The following is an 18,865-nucleotide window of genomic DNA, read 5'->3' as shown; positions in this document are numbered from 1 at the left end:
AAGATCTGTGTGCTATATGCCTTGTTCTGTTTTTAAAATCCAGTTTAACTCTGTCAAAACTGTTTTACATTAGGGACGTTTTAATAAAATAGCTTATTTAATTGTCATTTAGTTTTTTCCCCCATTAGGTTTTGGCTGTATTTTGCTTTTAATCTATGCTGGAAGCCCTTGTTGGGAGAAAGAAGAGATATAAAGTAAATAAACAAATACATTTATTGGTGGACTGGCAGAAATTCATTGCAAGGAGAAGTTAATTTTTACGGACTACAATCCCCCAAACCCTCCAGCCATCTGGGGATTCTGGGAGCTATAGTCCAAAAAGTGACTTTCTCCAAGCTCTGACAAAAATCTGTTTGTGGCACACTTCACACTTTGCAATTGTTTTTCACCCATAATCTGAAGATTGATCTCCATGTAGGAAATTAAGATGTATGAAACAGGTCCTTCTTTCAGGCAAAATCTTCTAATGTGTCAAACAGAGTAATGTAATGCATTAACCAGGAGAGTTTCAGAAGCCGGCTGTCGAACCCAAGCTCTCCATTCTAACCTTGCTCCTTTGTAGTCAACAAGGTGAGGGACACAATCTGGAAGACGGAGCGATTAAATTCCACCTGGCCAGCTAAGCGGCTGACTTTCTGATTTCAATTCCTAGCCCCCGTGCCAAGTGTCAGGCAATTTGTAGGGCAGTCATGGTAGATGGCTGTATGGCAGAAATACAGGTAAAACTTGCCACTGGAGTGCTGTTGAATTCCTTAAGGTGCTCCTTCTAAAGCAGGCATGGGGAAGGCATGGCCCATGGGCCATCATGCGTCACCAACCGTACATTCGTTCATTCATTCATTTAGAGCATTTATACCCCATCCTTCAGCCAAGAGGCTCCCAGAGCAGCTAACAAATTGTTGCTGTGACAGTTCCCTGCTCTCAGGTTTATAGTTGGTATAATCTGGGTGGAAGTGGGGTAGGGGATTAAGTTCAGCAGATGCTCCCTGCTCTTCTCTCCCTCAGAGGCCAGAGCAATGGCAGCGGCACATGGAGGGGGGTCTCTCACAAGCCCCTGAGACCAAGCCATGGTGGAACTTGCCTAGTATCTCTTCTCTCCCTCAAAGAATGTGATTTGCCCAAGGAAGCCCAGGGATGGGAGGGTAAAACATTGGAATGTTTTAAATTTTCTTGTTGTTTAATCCTTTTTTACGGATTGACTAAGTTTTTATGATTGGGGGGAGAGTTGGGGTTTGGGGTTTTTGAATTGTAATTTTTTAATTATATGATGTTTCAATTTTATATTGCTGTAATCCGCTTTGATTCCTTTGTGAAAAAGCAGAATATAAATAAATACTATTATTATTATTATTATTATTATTATTATTATTATTATTAAGGCCAGGGCAGTGGTAGATGGCACATGTAAGGGGCTCTTACCAGCCATTGGGACCAAGGTATGATGGAGTTTATCCTGGCTGCTCTTCTCTCCCTCAAAGGCCAGGGCAATGGGGAGATGGAACGTGGAGAACCTATCCTTTTGTGGCCCCAAAAGCCACTTTGGAAACTTGAACACCCCCATTTTTAATTTAAAGTAATAGGTCTGATTGTCAGGCAATTTTTTTTCCTGCCAAAAACTGCCCTTAGTGCTCCCAAACTGCCTATAAATTTAGCAGTTTACCTTGCTCACTCTGCAAGAAAAGCTGCAAGAAAAGAAAAGCAGCCTGGAAGTGATGCAACATCACTTTTTGTGTGTCAGGAGGATGCCCTGCTGCATCCTGCATGTGGGAAAGGAGCAGAAATTGCCTCCTGGCCCCACACAGCTTACCGTTCCTGGAATCCTAAGGCCTGTGGGCTTGTGAGGATCAAAATAATGTGCCTTCCTCTGGGATAGCAGATGTATAAGAGTGTATAAGAGCTCATGTGGTGCTGCCTCTGTCATCCTTTTTTTTTTTAATTATATTTTTTTCTATTTCTTACAAACATAATGTGAACATGTTACAATACAATACAATACCGTACAGTACAATACATATATACATACACTTGACCAGACACAATCTTGAACACACTAAGGACATTGGAATGACTAAAATAACATATAACATACACCACACTTTCCATTGCTCGGATCTCTACTTTATCAATACATTTTCTCATTGTTTTATTTTAAACCCTGATATTGTTCTTTTCTGTATCCCTTCATCAAATAAAAGTATTTTCCTTACAAGTTATCAAAATACAACAGTCATCTTTTCATAGATCCTGGAAGTTATTTACCTTGGTTTTAAATCTTATGAGTAACTCCTGTTTCTCTCTAAATTTCAACAACATTGAATTGTTTGACATTTTGGGGAAAAAAACAAAAAACAAAAAAATATATAGTATTTAACTTCCCCAAATAAACGATTCTATCTCTAACTATGATGCTTTATCTTATTTATATTTTCAGTCTTACTTACAAAACGAGGTGTTATATATAAAAGTATAGTATATTAATTCTATTTTTATCCATCGTGTTCTTTATATCGTAAGTGTAACGATAGTGAAGCACACAATATGTAAGAAAAAACCTGTTACATCATATCAATACAACATTATTCCATTTTCTTTTTAAGAAGAGATAAAACAGTTCCCATTCTTCTTTTATAGCTTCTTCATTTTTCTCTTTTTTCCAACAAGTCATTCTGTCCATTTCAGCCATCTCAAACGCCTTCATCAGCCATTTCTCGGTAGATGGTACCTGATTCGATTTCCAAAAGCTTGCATAGACAATTCTGGCACATGTAAGTAAATAAAACAGAAGTCTATCATGTTTTTTCCCCAGGTCTTTCTCAAACATACCTAACAAACACGTCTCTGGGAGAACTGCCCCTGTCATCCTGACTGAAAAATCAGCCTGCTTAGATAGGGCAGGCAGCATGCTCTGGCCAGCCGCTGGAAGGAACATCTGTCTCCCATTCTGGGAGGAAGACCTGCCTTCCAGCTCTGCCCTGATTTCTGGACCTTTGGAACAAGGTCCTGGCCTCTCTCTTGTCTCTCTGCCTGTCTTGGTTTTCCCGGCGAAGGAGTGCTGATTCCTCGGCTTCTTCACTTCTGGGCTGCTAGTTTCCCAGGCAGCTTCTCTCATCTCCCAGTGAATTATGACAGAAAACAGTTGGGGGCCTAGAGATTTCCAAAAATAGGGGGGGGGGCTCTGTGCATATGTACAAGATGTTGTAGGCACAGTGGCATAGAAATTAAATAAATGGGTGAATAAATAAATGCAAGTTAACAATAGCAGCCCAAGGATCTTCATGCGGGAGCCCATATTCAGCCTTGCAACTTCAAGGAGACTACAAATATACATTAGTTAATGCATTCAGAGACAAAGCCATGCTAGTCAGGTCCTTGTCACAAACTCAGATGCCAACTCTGCTCCCAAATCTACTTGAGAAAGGTCATCACAGGACCTAGTCACATCATTCACAATATTATAGGGATGTACATTCCCCCATGTACACTGAAGTTATGCTCGATCCCCTTTCCTCCCTCTCACTTACATACACCTATGAATTGGATTTTAATTGTTTATTGTAATTAATGTAATGTGGTTTTAATTTTATGTTGTTTTAATCATTTTACTATGTACACCAACCACTTTGATCACTGCGGAAAAGTGGTATAGAAATAAATTATTATTATATTATTATTATTATTACTAACACTTGCTCTTCTTCCAATGCGGTATATGCAGTTTCTGTCAACAATGCCCTTCAGCTTTCTACACTGGGCAAACAGACCAGTCTCTGCACCAGAAGATAAATGGACATAAATCGTAGAATCATAAGAGTTGGAAGAGACCCCAAGGACCACCCAGTCCAACCCCTTTCTGCCATACAGGAACTCTCAATCAAAGCATCCCCGACAGATGGCCCTCCAGCCTCTGTTTAAAGACCTCCAAGGAAGGAGACTCCATCACTTTCTGAAGGAGCATCTTCCACTGTCAAACAGCCCTTACTCTCAGGAAGTTCCACCTAAAGTTGAGATGGGATTTATTTTCCTGGAATTTGAATCCATTGCTCTGTGTCCTATTCTCTGAAGCAGCAGAAAACAAGCTTGCTCCGTCCTCAATATGACATCCTTTCAAATATTTAAACATGGCTATCATATGCCACCTCTTAACTTTCTCTTCTCCAGGCAAAATTTATTCAGCTCCCTGTGATGCTGCTCATAGGACATGATGGTTTCCAGACCTTGTTGAGTGAGGTATGCCTGCAATAACCCAATTCCATGCATTTGTTATTCAATTACTAATGCAATACACAAAATCTTGATAACCAAACAGAAACACCAGTAGATGTGGAAGGTGTTTGTGGAAAAAAGGGAGTAAACCATTCCTCCTCCCTTCAGCACTGTGTCCCAAGCCTTACTGGAGCAGTTGAACCTATTGAACCATTGATAACCATTGTTTAATCCTTTTTTACGGATTGATTAAGGAGGAGGAGGGCAAACTGAATTACACATGCGTTTTACCAAACAAACCTTTGGCAGTTTCTTTGCACCCAGCCAAACGCACTTGCCCATAACCTGGGATTGTGCACCTGCGCCTTTAAAAATAGCCTTAAGCAAAATAAGAAAACAGAAGCAATCTGGGCTGGGAGGAAGGAAGAGGGAGTGTTGTCATGGGAGCTTCTGCTTAGTCTTCCCATTCTGTTGTGGCGGGGAGGGGGGCTCCAGCCGTCGGATGAGTTAAAATAAATGAGCCCCCAGCAGCAGCTAATGCTGACCTGCCGGAAATGGTGGGGCCTGCTTAAATGAAGAATAATTAAAGAAATAAATTTCCTTTGTGCCAGCTCCCAAAATTGTTTGGTTCAGCATTAAAGCCATGGGCCTCTGAAGCAGAGAGTGGGGCTGCTGGTCCAGGGGGCTGGGAGGGTGCAGGGAGAGGCGGCTTGTGCCACTGATCGGTGCTAATGTGACCCACTGAAAAAGCACTGTCGCAGTCAAAAGGGGCCCTCTTCTGCACACTGAGGCCACACGTTAAAGAAGTTTGGCAGAATGAATTGCCTTTAGCGGTGCAGGCAACGGCACCTTTGGTAGGTGTGCAGAAAGGCAGTTTAATGAAATGGGTGCACAGATCTGTCTCGCAAAAGGACATGAGGAAGCTGTGGTTGTATGTAGGGATATAAAGAATGTTCATTAATAGTCTTACCCTTCGCAGGTTGAAAAACTGACAGCCAGCATGAGATGTTTTTGTCTTGTGGGGCTTTGCATCAAATCCTGGCTTCTGCACCAGATACAACATTTTGAGCATCAAATGAAATGCATTGATATAGAATAGGGGACACTTGGCTTAACAAGACTACATATGAAAGGGATGTAGAAGTCCTAGTAGACCAGAAGCTGATCATGTGTCAAGAGTGTGATGCGACAGCAAGAAAGGCCAATGTGATTTTAGACTGCATCAATAGAAATATAATGTCTGGATCAAGGGAAGTAATGGTACCACTCTATTCTGCTTTGGTGAGGCCTAACCTAGAATAGTCCTGTGTCCAGTTCTGGGCACCACAATTCAAAAAGGATGTTGACAAGTTAGAGCAGGTCCAGAGGAGGGCGACAGAAATGGTGAAAGGTCTGGAAACCACCAAGCCCTAAGAGAAGTGACTTAGGGAGCTGGGAATGTTCAGCCTGAAGAAGATAAGGTTAAGAGGTGATATGATAACCCTGCTTAAGTATTTGAAGGGGTGTCATATTGAAGATGGAGCAACCTTGTTTTCTGCTGCTCCAGAGAACAGGACACAGAGCAATGGATGCAAGATATGGGAAAAGAGATTCCAGCTCAACATTAGGAAGAACTTCCTGAGGGTAAGAGCTGTTTGACAGTGGACCACACTCCCTCAGAGGCAGGTGGAGTCTCCTTCTTTGGAGGTCTTTAAACAGAGGCTGGATAGCCCTCTGTCGGGGATACTTTGCTTGTGAGTTCCTGCATGGCAGAATGGGGTTGGACTGGATGGCCCTTGGGGACTCTTCCAACTCTATGCTTCTATGATTCTATAAAATACAGTGCTTTCACATATGTAGGTTAAGTCTCCCTTATCTGAAATGCTTGGGACCAGAAGTCTTTGGGTATACGATGTTTTAAAAAAATTTTGGGCTGTACCAAAAGAGAATGAGCTTCTATCAAACTGTTTTAAATATTCAATTCCTTCAACACAGGATTTAGTTTGGATCAGTGCTATTGATGTAAATCTTCACTTACTTCATTCTTGCGTAAACAGTGGTAATGACTCCAGTTGACACTTCGCTGTCACTGCTTGTTTGCGCTAAAAGATCCTGCATTTTGGGGAGGGGGGTTAATGTGTTTGCAGGCCTTTCCCTCCTCCATGGTGGCTTCTCTGAAGCTGTCTTAAAAATACACAAGCTTCATTAATGCATGTAAATACAAATGTCTGGAGTACCAGGATGTAGAGAAAAGGGGCACAATTTGGCAAACAATACCAAGTTTTTGTTTTGATTTTGATTTTGGACTCAGAAATTGTTCCCTGGGCATGTTTTGCCTTTGCCTTAGATGGGAGTGATCATGTCCTCCTGGAGTTGGTTATACAGTGGAAAGGAGAAGCCAGGCATACACACATAGGACTTTTTGCTTCACTGCTTAAGGTATGAAGTGCTTCTCAAATAAAAATATCTTTTTTCAAAGGAAATGAGGGAAAGGGGCAAACCTAATCTCCTGTGGCAGAAAGTTGCGCAGCCTAGGAGCAGTCACCAAGAAGGCCCTCTGCTTTGTCCACACCCAAACATACCTTTGGATTTCAGGAGGGAACAAGCTTTTTTTCTGCTGCTCTGGAGACTTGGACCCAGAACAGTGGATGCAAGCTATAGGAAAAGAGATTCCACCTCAACATTAGGAGGAACGTCCTGACAGTAAGAGCTGTTCGACAGAAGAATACATTCCTTTGGAGAGTGAAGAAGTCTCCTTCTTTGAGGTCTTTAAACAGAGGCTGGATGGTCATCTGTCAGGGATGCTTTGATTGAGAGTTCCTGTATGGCAGAATGGGGTTGGACTGGATGGCCCTTGGGGTCTCTTTCAGCTGTAGGATTCTAGGATTCTGTGATATCTCTGAAAGTGGTGGGACCAAGAGAAAGCCCTCTCCTTAGCATTTTAAAAGTGAGGCTGCATCTTCACTGCAGACATAATGCAGTTTGACACCACTTTAACTGCCATGGTTCTTTGCTATGGAATTCTGGGATTTGTAGTTTGGTGAGATCTTTAGCCTTCTCTGTCAGAGAGCTCTGGTGCCACAATAAACTACAAACCCCAGGATTCCATAATATGGAGCTGTGCTCTCCCTACATTATCCACCCCACACTCTTGGAACATTTGGGAAGTTCTTACTAGAATATTATAATACAAGGCTAATGACAACTTCACATAAGGCATTTAATGCCGTGGCCCCAAGATTATGGAATGACCCACCGGAAGAGATCTGTCTCATTACTACCTTAGAGGCCTTTAAGAAGGCACTCAAAACGGATCTCTTCCAGCGGGCTTGTCCACTGAATTCCATATAAAAAGGTTATGAGGACTGCTCTTCCTTGACTCTGATAGTTGGCTAATGGACGAATTGTAATTTTTAGAGAACTAACAGGAATTCTTGGTAAATTCAGGGTTAGTATTTTATTATTGTATTGATTGTAAATTGTACTGTGTATCTTTTTAAGGTTGCAATCCCGCCTCGATCCATGGGAGAGGCGGGAAATATAAATAAACTATATTATTATTATTATTATTATTATTATTATTATTATTATTATTATTATTACTACTACAGTTATAGCAGTGCCAATGCAGCTTAAGGCAGGCTTGTTTGGAAATACAGTCTTGCATGCTCTTTATGCATGACTGCAACAATGAAATAGCAGCATGCCCCCTAACTTGGATGACACATCAGCTGGGTGTTGTGGTTGATTTTAAAATAAATCCATACAACAGCAGCTCCTCTCTCCTCCCGCCCACAGAAAGGGTGCTGGGTGTACGGATGCATCCTCTGCGTCCCACTCCAGCAGCTCCTGGCCTCCTCTGGCGAAGCGCGTCGCCACTCAAGAGCCGCCGCATCCCTCCGGAGGGAGCAGGAACTGTCATGTTCATTAAATGCATGATTATGGCGGTGATTAATAGCAGATCTTCTTCAAACCTCACTACTCTTCTTGTAGTCTTTTCAAACAGAATTTGTGGGGCTTTGTGGAGCCCTGACAGCATTGCAGCCTCTTCCAGCCATGCACATGCACTCTCCAATTCAGATACGCAGTGCCCTGCCCTTTGCATTTATGCTCCCTGGGCACATAAGAGATTTTCTATGTAAAAGAGCTTGTTTTTAAATGTACTCATTAGAGGTAAATTTCCTCTACAGCCAACTAGTGTGTTGGGCACTGCCTTTCCCCACTATACCTGTGTTCCTTTTCATCTTTGTTCCTTCAAGGTCCCTGTGCTCCATTACAACCCAAATAGGAGCTCATCTGGCCAGGAGATCCCCTCACCTCTTTCTCAGGCCTTCAAAAGCCCCAGGAAAGAGTCCCCCTGGAATATTGGAGAGAATACCATCATTTACTGTCCTCAGCTTGGGATACAAATGTTAAAACGTTGGTGTTTCCCTGGGCCTTACTTCTTTTGCAGAAAATTTGGAACCAGAGGCGGAAGCATAGAAAGAAAATAGGGATGGGTTCCTACAATACAAAAAAGAAGAGCAGTTGAACATATATGTGCATACCTTTTATTCAAAACTAATATGCGTACATGACAGAAACAACCAAGTCAGGTAAACCGGGCATTTTCAGCTGTCTAGAGAGCATTTAAAATGTGTCCTGGGATGACTTCTTATTTCACCAGCTTCCACATTTCTTATGATTTCTATTTTGGTGTCCAGACTTCTGAGTCTGGACTGTTTTTTAACATGTGTGGGGGGAGCTGGTGAGGCCCTTCTTTTTCCATTCACATATGCTTGGAAAGGGGAAGCTGCTGTTTCCCTTGCCTTTTGCAGGCAGGTGGATGCAGCTAGAGTAGAATTCCAATCTTTGTTGGAACTAATAGGAATGTGTAATTCAGTATTAGTATTTTATAGATTGTGTTTTGGATTGTATTGTATTATTTTAATGTTATAATCCCACCTCAATCCTTGGGAGATGTGGGAAATATAAATAAAACTTATTATTTATCAACTCAGGCTTTATTGCACTGTTTACTGTGGACTCGCTGCTGCAAACCAACACTGTACGTCTGTTTCTCCAGCCCTTCTTTACCGCCCTCCCAGTGTAAATGCTCCTTAAAAAACCTTTGCAGTGAGACTGAGGATGAGGAAAAAGGGCAGGCTTAAAAAGACCTTGTAAACAGGAACTTCTTTATCAGAGGCTTTGCTAACTGAGCTGCTGGGGGTCCAAGGGCCTTTGAGGAGCTTGCTTGGGTCCCAAGGGCCACATAGGGGTCTCAGAATGGCCAACTGTAACCCACAGGTTGCGTGTTTTTCTTTCCTGCATTATACAATTGCAGAACACAGACCTTGATCCATTAAGGCGTCTTACAGGGCTCAATGAGGTGAAGGGGGCTCATGCAATAGCCTGAAAGTGCCCCAGGCCATGCGCCATTCCTTTCCATGGGGCTCGCCTAGAAGAAGCTCTCGTATCTCTCGCCCCAAGACAGTCCTGCAGCCAACAACGAAAGAGTACCTTAAACGGGATCATTCCAGTGGAGGTAAATAATTAGGTTGTTTTTATGAAAACGAAAACCCAGCTATGAAGCTGTTTGGCTTCCAGCTATTGATCTATCGGCTTCTGTTTCATTAGCTAAAAATTCTAGCTATTCATTTTTCTAAGCCAAGCGATAGGGGAAGAATGGCTATAATTCTCTTTATTTCTCAAGATGCGAGAGCTGAAGAGGCATTCTGGAGCTCACAACGGAGGAGAGTTTTAAGCCTTGTGCTCACAGTGGATTTTATTTAGTTTTGTGGGGTCCTCTCCCAGTAGAGGGATGTCAGACCGCCCTGCTCTTGGAAGTCGAGGAGCCAACAACTCGTTCTTTGATCCAAGATGTTATATTGATTGTCCCAGTCAGGGTTTCCTTCCCCCAGGCTTGTCCAAGCAGGGCCTATTCCATAGTCTTTTGCCTTTCTTCCTCAAAAAAGCAAAACCCCTCTCTTAAGTCTTCACTTTGGGACTCCAAAGTCTCTTAGATCCAACTCCCCATAGTTTCTGTTACCTCTGGATTTGCTGAGTACAGTGATGACTCCTGGGTCCCCCTTGCTGGCTGAGCCATCTGTTATACTCTCTGATGTGGCTTCTGGCCTGGTGGTCCCAGGAAGAGTTCTTGGCCTGGGGGTCTCCCAGACTGGCCAGTTTGCTTGCAGATCCAAGCTGGCTCTTCCCCACTTTCTGCTTGTTTCTCCCTCCGTATCAAGTCAGCTCATAGAACCATAGAATCCAAGAGCTGGAAGAGACCCCAAGGGTCATCCAATCCAACCCCCTTCTGCCATGCAGGAAGACACGATCAAAGCACTATCTGTGACAGATGGTCATCCAGTCTCTGTTTAACCCCCCCCCCAAAGAAGGAGACTCCATCATACTTGGAGTCAGCACATTCCACTGTTGAACAGTTCTTACCATGAGGAAATTCTTCTTAATGTTTAGGGCAGAATCCATGCAAAATTTTCACCTTTGTGTTATTGTCTAAACCAGGATCCCCAGCTGTTGGGAAAACCATCTTTCAGCTGGGAAATGAAAAATGGTGAATATTCTCTCTGCCTCTGGCATAGCCAGGAGCAAGGGGAATAGCAGTCTGGCAACCTCTGGAAGGCCAGAGGCGGCTATCCTCTTCATTACAATAAGGGAACATGGAGGAGGCAGCACCTGATGGATTTTAATTCGTGGAATTCTTCATCATCTTCATTTCTCCTCCGCAAAGTAATTTTGCAGTAGAAGACTAAGCACTTTCTAGCACTTTCTGCTTTCTGGGAACGTTTTTACACCTTTTCCATCTCCCATTGTCGATTTGCATGCTAGTACCTCTTTCCAAGCAAGCTAGCATTATGTGCTTCTTTTTTAACATTGGAAAGTGTATTTTTGTTGGCCCTATGTATCTTCATATTCTCTATCCATAGATTCAGCCATCCACAGTTTGAAATTATAGAAAAAAAAAAATACAAAGTCCAACAAGCAAAACCTTGATTTTGCCATTGTATATCAAGGACACCATTTTATTACACGCTGTATATAATGGGACTAGCGCAATCAACGAGATTTTGGTATTCCGTGTGTTGGTGTCGTGTGTGTGTGTGTGTGTGTTTCTGTGTGTGTTCTGGAAACCAAAACCCCAGCAGATATCAAAGGGCTCACGTACTTGTCAAGGTTCCTGACTGTTTCCTACAAGAAATCCACACAAAAAGGACCCATCTTTGTAGAAGGTGAGGAGGTCTAGAACAGTGCTCCAAAACAGAAAAAATATGAGCTGACAAACTGTCCCCTCCTCTAGTTTTTGTGGGTTTTTGGGCTATGGGGCCATGTTCTAGAAGAGTTTCTTCCTGACGTTTCGCCAGCATCTGTGGCTGGCATTCTCTGAAGATGCCAGCCACACGATGCTGGCGAAATGTCAGGAAGAAACTCTCTCGAAGATTGGCCCCTTAGCCCGAAAAACCCACAAAAAAACTATGGATGCAGGCCATGAAAGCTTTCGACTTTTGTCCCCTCCTCTCTTACCTGGGCACTATGCCTCCCTCTTGGTCTTTTATTTTAATTTAGTTTTTTAGTTTTTAGTTTGAGCCTTCCAGGTGTTTGCAGTGACTAGCTGTTTCATTTTTGCCCCGTGGCTGGATTCACTGATGCTTCCGATAGACAGCGTCTCTGCCGCCACCAGCTCCTGGGATGCCATCATGCCAACACTTTATTTGCACAAGGACAGATGGGGCTGTGGCGTCACCGCGTATGACAGCCCGGGCGAAGGGAGTGCTCATTGACATGCTATCAAATTCCTCTCACTCACTGAGGAACACACCGGAGTTGGCAGGTGAGCAACAGAATGACGCTCTTCCCACCTGGATCGCTCTGCCATCCGTTTCAGCTGATGGTGCCGGGCCAGAGTCAGAACTCCCATCATGCCATGTGTAAAGAAGTAACAGGCCCATGAAAGCCTCTTGAGTCTATCATAGGCATTTCAGTTGTTTGCACCATGCCTCGTCCAAGGTTTAATTGCTTTCAAACTTTTGTATGATGTTCATTTTTAATTGTGTTTGTTTTAACTGTTGCAAGACAGGGCTTGTAAAAGTTACCTTTTGAGACGACACTTGGTGGTTGGGTAGCATGCAAACATGACATATTGGTCTCTGAAAGCTTCTTCTTTTCTCTTTGTAGCCTTGGCAAGGATCTGGTGCCCATTTTTTTCCTGTCTCCCCTATAGTCGAGATACGAATTCCATAAAGAAATACCTCCAAGAACAGTACATTTGATGGTTCTCAAATGCTGTCGTTCCAGTGGGCCTTTGCCAAATGCTGGCACCCAGGTGCAGGGCATCACTGGAAGGCGGTGCATTTCGGAGATGCCGTCTTAAGTACCTAGTCTCATTTATTTTGCTCCCCAGCCAGGCGTGTGACAGTTTCTTCCCTTAACTTGTTTGCTTGCTTTGTGTGTGAGGAGGCATCATCAGCAACACCTCGGCCTGCTGGGGAAGAGCTTATTTACCCTGTGTGAACTTGACACAATGCCTTCCCCCTCCGTTCATCAACTGGAGACTGAACTCCTTGCAAATTCCACCTCTGAATGAGCTCTAATTAGCATCTGATTTGCTTTTTTTTCCTCTCTCTCCTTGAACAGGGAGACTGGATTCTGCAAACAGCTCCTTCAGCTATTTTTCACCCAGCTGCCCGAGCCGATCCACTCCAAGTCGCTACATTGCAAGGTTGGTGTTCCTTCCAAAGGTCCCTCTGGTTCCTACTGTGAAAAGAATGGTGCTTGGATCTTCCTGGCATGCCTGGCTCTGAGTTCATTGCTAAGCTCCGAAAGCTTTCTTGCCTCTTTTGGACTTCAACTCCTAGATGTCTTGGCAAGCATAGCTGCCTTTCAGAATGACCAAGGTGTAAGACACTTACAAAAGTCCTGGAAATTTTGTTTCTCAAATTGGGTCCTCCAGGTATTTGGGACTTCCGCTTCCAGGATTCTTAGCCATGAGCCATGCTGGCCGAGGTATCTAGTAGTTGAAATCCAAAATACTTGGATGCAAAGGGATCATGTAGCACCTTTTAGACTAACTGAAAGAATGAACTAGTAGCGTGAGCTGTAATAGACTTGAGTCTACTTCCTCAGATGCACGGAGTGAAGAGTCCAGGAACAGAGACAGACCTTAAGGTCTGCCCCTGGACCCTCTACTCCGTACGTCTGAGAAAGTAGACTCAAATCTACAAAGGCGCATTCTATTAGCTTTATGCCACTCATTGCATCTGAGAAAATAGACTCAAGTCTATGAAAGCTCATGCTACCAACTTCTGTCTTTCAGTTAGTCTCAATGGTGCTACAAGATCCCTTTGCATACTGAATTTCCAGACTAACAAGCTATGTCTTTGAAAATATCTGGAGGCAGAGGTGGCTGGTTTAAACCAGGTTGGTTTACACCAAACAACTTTTTAAAAAAGCACTCTTTTTTAAAAAAAAGATTATTCATTTTTTTAACAGTCAGGCTGTTACTATTATTTTCCAATCCTTTTACTGGGACAACAATGCTTATTAGAATTTAAATTTTTTAACTTTAACGGTTTATTGGCAGTTGTTCATTGTTAGACCAGTATCCAGGGTCAGTTCCTGCTTCTATTTCATAGTGCAAGAAATGTCATTCAGAAATTTGTCAATTAGTGGAAATTCAACCACAACAGCTTGTTTTTAAAAGAGCACTTTTTAAGAACAATTGTTATTTAAACTAGTGGCCATACCATCTGAACTTCATTTTACTGCCTAATTTTCTGATCTAGTTCTACGTCGGTGTAATCCTACACATTAATACAAAAAAACTGGTGTATGGATCTCTTCAAAAAGAGATTGGACAGTTCCCTGCTGGGGATCCATTAACTGGAAATCCTGCACAGAGCAAGGGATTAGATTCTGTGTCCCATGAGGCACCTTCCATCTCTAGTACAGTATTCTCATGGGGCAGTGTTTTATCTGTTTTTATCTTTAAAAAAATGTTCTAATTATATTGTGTTTACTTTCTGTTTTAAAACTGAATTTGAAAAGAAAACCACACAAGGGAGTTGCCTTTGCCTTCCTCTGAGGCTGAGAGGATGGGACTTGTCCAAGTTCACCCAGTGGATTTCCTTGGCTGAACAAATATTCGAACCCTGGTCTCCAGAGTTAGAATCATAGAATTGTAGAGTTGGAAGAGACCCCAAGGGCCATCCAGTCCTACCTCATTCTGCCATGCAGGAAATCACATTCAAAGCATCCCCATTGACAGATGCCCATCCAGCCTCTGTTCAAAGACCTTTAAGGAAGAAGACTCCACTAACCTCTGAAGAAGAAGTGTGTTCCACTGTCAAACAGCCCTTACTCTCAGGAGGTTCCTCCTAATGTTGAGGTGGAATCTCTTTTCCTGTATCTTGCATCCATTGTTCCAGGTCCTGTTCTCTAGAGCAGCAGAAAACAAGCTTGCTCCCTCCTCCATCTGACATCCCTTCAAATATTTAAACAGGGCTTTCATATCACCTCTTAACCTTCTCTTCTCCAGGCTAAACATACCCATCTCCCTAAGGCGTTGCTCATAGGGCTTCATGGTTTCCAGACCGTTCACCATTTTGGTCGCCCTCCTTTGGATGCGCTCTAGTGTCTCAATGTCCTTTTTGAATTGTGGTGCCCAGAACTGGACACAGTATTCCAGGTGGGGCCTGACCAAAGAAGAATAGAATTGTAGTCTAATGCTCACACCACTACACCATGATGGCTCTAACAGTTCAGCACACCCCATTAAAAGCTCTTTCTTTGAAAAACCTTCCATTCTTAAAAGCACTTTGGAATAAAACAAGTCTTTGCCTTCAAAGCCTGTAGGCAGTCATTGAGAAGGCCCAGTTCAATGATAGCAGCAGTTTGCCAGGGTTTGGAGAGGATGCTAGATGAACTTAAGATCACCTGTTTATGTCTCTTCCTCCCTCTAGCCGAGCTGTCCAGCGTAGCTTGGCCATTATTCGCCAGGCCAAGCAGAAAAAGGAGAAGAAGAAAGAATACTGCATGTATTATAACCGCTTTGGCAAATGCAACCGTGGTGAGAACTGCCCCTACATCCACGACCCGGAAAAGGTAGCAGTCTGTACAAGGTAACCATTATCTTACAGTTGTAGACACTGTTAGTTCAGTATGAAGCGGTATATAAATGAAGCTGTTTAAGGTATCCTTCCTTTTCCCTCCAAGGCACCTCTTTCTGCAGGCACTGCTCTGGATCATTGATGTTCTTGTCAATGCTGTCTGAGTTTCACAGTCTACTGGATATTACTGAACGGAGTTATGGATCATCAGTGATTCAGATTATGTGAAGTCGAAGGCTTTCAAGCTTGCTCAGCCGGCATCCATAGTTGTTTGTGTTTTTTTTCAGGCTATGTGGCCATGTTCTGGAAGAGTTTATTCCTGATTCAGTTTATATTTAAAAACCTAGATATTAGTGAAGTCTCATTGCACTACTTGGGACGTTCCAAGTAGTGCTACTTTGTTCTGCTGTGATCCCCTCTCTTGCAATCTCATTGAGATTTTGCTGTTGTTGTTAGTTGGGGTTATATCCCACCTTTGCTCTGAAACTGGAATCGAGATGGTTTTTCTGTCTGATGCCTTGCCTTTCAAGAGAAAGGCTTTCAATCCATGGATAGGATGGGGCTGCTCTAGGGCAAGTTGCTGTGCCTTCAGGTCATTTCCGATTTATGGCAACCCTAAGGCAAACCTATCAGAAGGTTTACTCTGCAAGATTTGTTCAGAAGGTTTGCCTTTGCCTTCTTCTGAGGCTGAGAGAGCAAGCTCACCCAGTGGGTTTCCAGTACTGAGCAGGGATTCAAACCCTAGTCCTCCTTAGTCTTGGGCTGCAGAAAAGCCACAAAAATCCAAAAAGCTTTGATAGCTGGAATAGGTGTAAGCCACAGTGAAAGTCAGAGGAGCAGCTGACTACAGCACTAGAGAACCAACAGATGTCCATCTATCCCATCTGAACTAAATGCCCACCCTATTTCAAAATGTTTTTACTTGTCTCCCAATGTCCAGATTGGTTCAGGGTAAGATTTTTAGAGCAGGGGAGATCCACGACTGGATCTTGGCTCTTTTTAGATTTAAATTAAAGGCAAAACACATTATCTAGCTCAAGCTGCTTGGTCTCTATCGCTAAGAATTGCCATCAAATTGTGCCCAGGAGTGAATTGGGTGCCACTCAGATGACTGACAATGAAGATCTAGAGGTCTAGGTGAGATTCTTTACACATGCAGATAGTTTTTCTGCTGTAGAAATTCATACTGAAGCTGCCGACATGCTGTTGCAGGGGCCACTTCTCACATTATTGTATATTGTATTTGCTGCACTAAGGTGCATTTGTAAGCCGCCCTGATCTATTTGGAAGGGCGGGGTATAAATAAAATTTTATTATTATTATTATTATTATTACCTTAAGCAAATTCTTTTTTGACTCACACACTTGAGTGTGTATACATGTATATGCGTAACAGAGTGTCACGGGGGAGAGTGACTCATTGCAGCATTGTTTGTCATCAGCAAAGTTCCAAAATGAACCTTTGTACTGTGGAAGCTGTGTTTTATTTTTGTAAAATATGAATGGGTTATAAGCTTGTGGGCAGGTCTCTGTTGCATTTAATGCTATGCTTCTCATTGTGCTTCACCTACTATTTTTAAAGGCTAAAAAAAACAATCAGAGTTTTATACCAAAGTAGGAGAAACCATATTAGGCTAGTACCTTCTATGAGATCCTTGTTGGTTGTTGTTGCTGTTGTTATTTCCCACTTTCCCCAAAAAATTAGGACACAAAGTGGCTTTCAAATTAAAACACTACAGTTAAAAAGCACTCTTCATCCATAGACTTCCACCTGCAATGCACTTTCACTTGTAATGGCCAACTGCCACATTCAACTCCTTTTGTAGACAGTTTCTAGTTTCAGGAACTAGATCTTCAGTAATTTGTCCACTTAACAAATAGCTTTTAGTACTCCAGGAGTTGCTGGACTGCCGCTTCCAAAATCTCTGGCCATTGCTGTTGTAGAGTGGAGCTGTGGGGGTTAGATCCAGCAACATCTGGAGTGCCATAGATCACTTTCTCCTGCTGTAAATGATCAATGGTGTCTTGTGGGTTGAACCTTTTTAGATGCCAAGTTGATTTATGGATTCACGAAATTAACCAAGAAGGTGTGATGTGGTGAATGTGTTGAACGCCAGGTTGGGTGTACTGCAGGACATAATCTGAAAACAGACCTTACAGCTGTCTGTAATGCAAGAGCCGGGGGGTGTGCCATAGTCTAAGGTAGACCTTCTTAGGTGTTCAGTGTGTGGGGCCATCATTTATTTTTCTAATGTGCTAGGGACCAACACCAAACTGGCATATATATATATATATATGTTGTGACCTCTAAGGCCCATAAAAGATGGTCCTGGGACCACATTTGGCCCATAGGTCACACTTTGCCCACCTCTGCTTTAGGGGCAGGTGAAACATTAACGTGAATCCCACTGTAGTCATTTCACTGTAGTTATTCCATCATCCAGATGTGTTATTTCTCCTATCGTTTTACTTTTTTTGGTGATCCTGCTGATACACAGTACTCTGCCAGCTTGGACACACCCCATATTTTCTGATTTTGGAAGTGGTGCTATGTAAATAAATAAATGATGATGATGATGATCATCATCATCATCATCATCATTAATTACAGCAGGACTGGTAAGTTTTTGGATAAAGATGCATCTACACTACAAATATTTCAGTTTGACACCACTTTTAACTGCTATGGCTTCATCCTACAGAATCTTGTGAATTGTAGTTTTGTGAGAAACCAGCATTTTTTGTCAGAGAAGCCTAGAGATCTTGTAAAACTACAAATCCCATGATTCCATAGGATGGGTCTCCAAGACTTAAAGTGGTGTCAAACTGCCTTATTTCTACAGGATAGATGCTCACTAGGAGACCTCCTGGAGGGAAGACCAGGGAGTGCCAGGTAGGATCATAAAATGAAAACCTGAAATCCTTGGAAGCTATTGCTTCCAGTCAGAGTTGGCAATACTGGGCTAGATACTTTTGAAGGTTTGACTGGGTGGACTGATATCTGAAAGGATGTCATGGAGAAGGCAGAGCCAGCTTGTTGTCTGTTGCTTCAGAGACTAGAACGTAAATCAAGGGATTCCACCTAAACATTAGGAAGAACATTAGGAAGAGCAGTTTGGCAGTGGATCTTCCAGAGGTGTTGTAGTTGTGTATTCCTGCATGGCAGGGGGTTGGACTAGGTGGCCCTTGCTGTACCTTCCAACTCTGTGATTTGATAATTCTATTTGATAATCCCTTGATATATCCAGGAGCCATGAATTTTCTAGCAAAGCTCCTTTTAAGGCCTCTCTTTTTTATTCTCTTCTCATGCTTCCTCTCTCTGATCCTCTCACCAGGTTCCTACGAGGCACGTGCAAGAAGACCGATGGATCATGTCCATTTTCACACAAGGTTTCCAAAGAAAAGGTTAGTCCAGCTGAGCCTCAAACTGGCTCCGGAGGGAGCAGCTTCACAGCAGTCGAGTAACAGAACGGCTGTATTTCCAAGTGTTTCAAATCTCATTCATTTGGAAATTGCTTGACAAAGCTGTTCAGCTTATAGTGGGAACTCTTCTCTCGTAATGAGAGCAGAGTGCACCTCTT

General features: G+C 42.8%; 1 protein-coding gene across 6 annotated transcripts in view; it reads left to right on the top strand.

Moving 5' to 3' along the window:
- The window catches only part of ZC3H3 (zinc finger CCCH-type containing 3), a 333,696-nt gene that overhangs the window by 238,038 nt on the left and 76,793 nt on the right, over positions 1-18,865 (top strand). For all 6 annotated transcript variants that reach the window (XR_006103478.1, XR_006103479.1, XM_042462809.1 and 3 more), the window contains exons 6-8: positions 12,814-12,898; positions 15,138-15,296; positions 18,620-18,689. Coding sequence is in view for 4 of the 6 variants with exons in the window: in XM_042462809.1 (XP_042318743.1) it covers positions 12,814-12,898; positions 15,138-15,296; positions 18,620-18,689 (314 nt within the window). In the remaining 2 variants the exon portion in view is untranslated. The remainder of the gene's footprint in view (positions 1-12,813; positions 12,899-15,137; positions 15,297-18,619; positions 18,690-18,865) is intronic.

Source organism: Sceloporus undulatus, chromosome 4 (genome assembly GCF_019175285.1).
Source record: "Sceloporus undulatus isolate JIND9_A2432 ecotype Alabama chromosome 4, SceUnd_v1.1, whole genome shotgun sequence".
NCBI lineage: Eukaryota > Metazoa > Chordata > Lepidosauria > Squamata > Phrynosomatidae > Sceloporus > Sceloporus undulatus.
The sequence above is the reverse complement of the archived record's forward strand: the minus strand, read 5'-3'. Positions and strand labels throughout refer to the sequence as shown.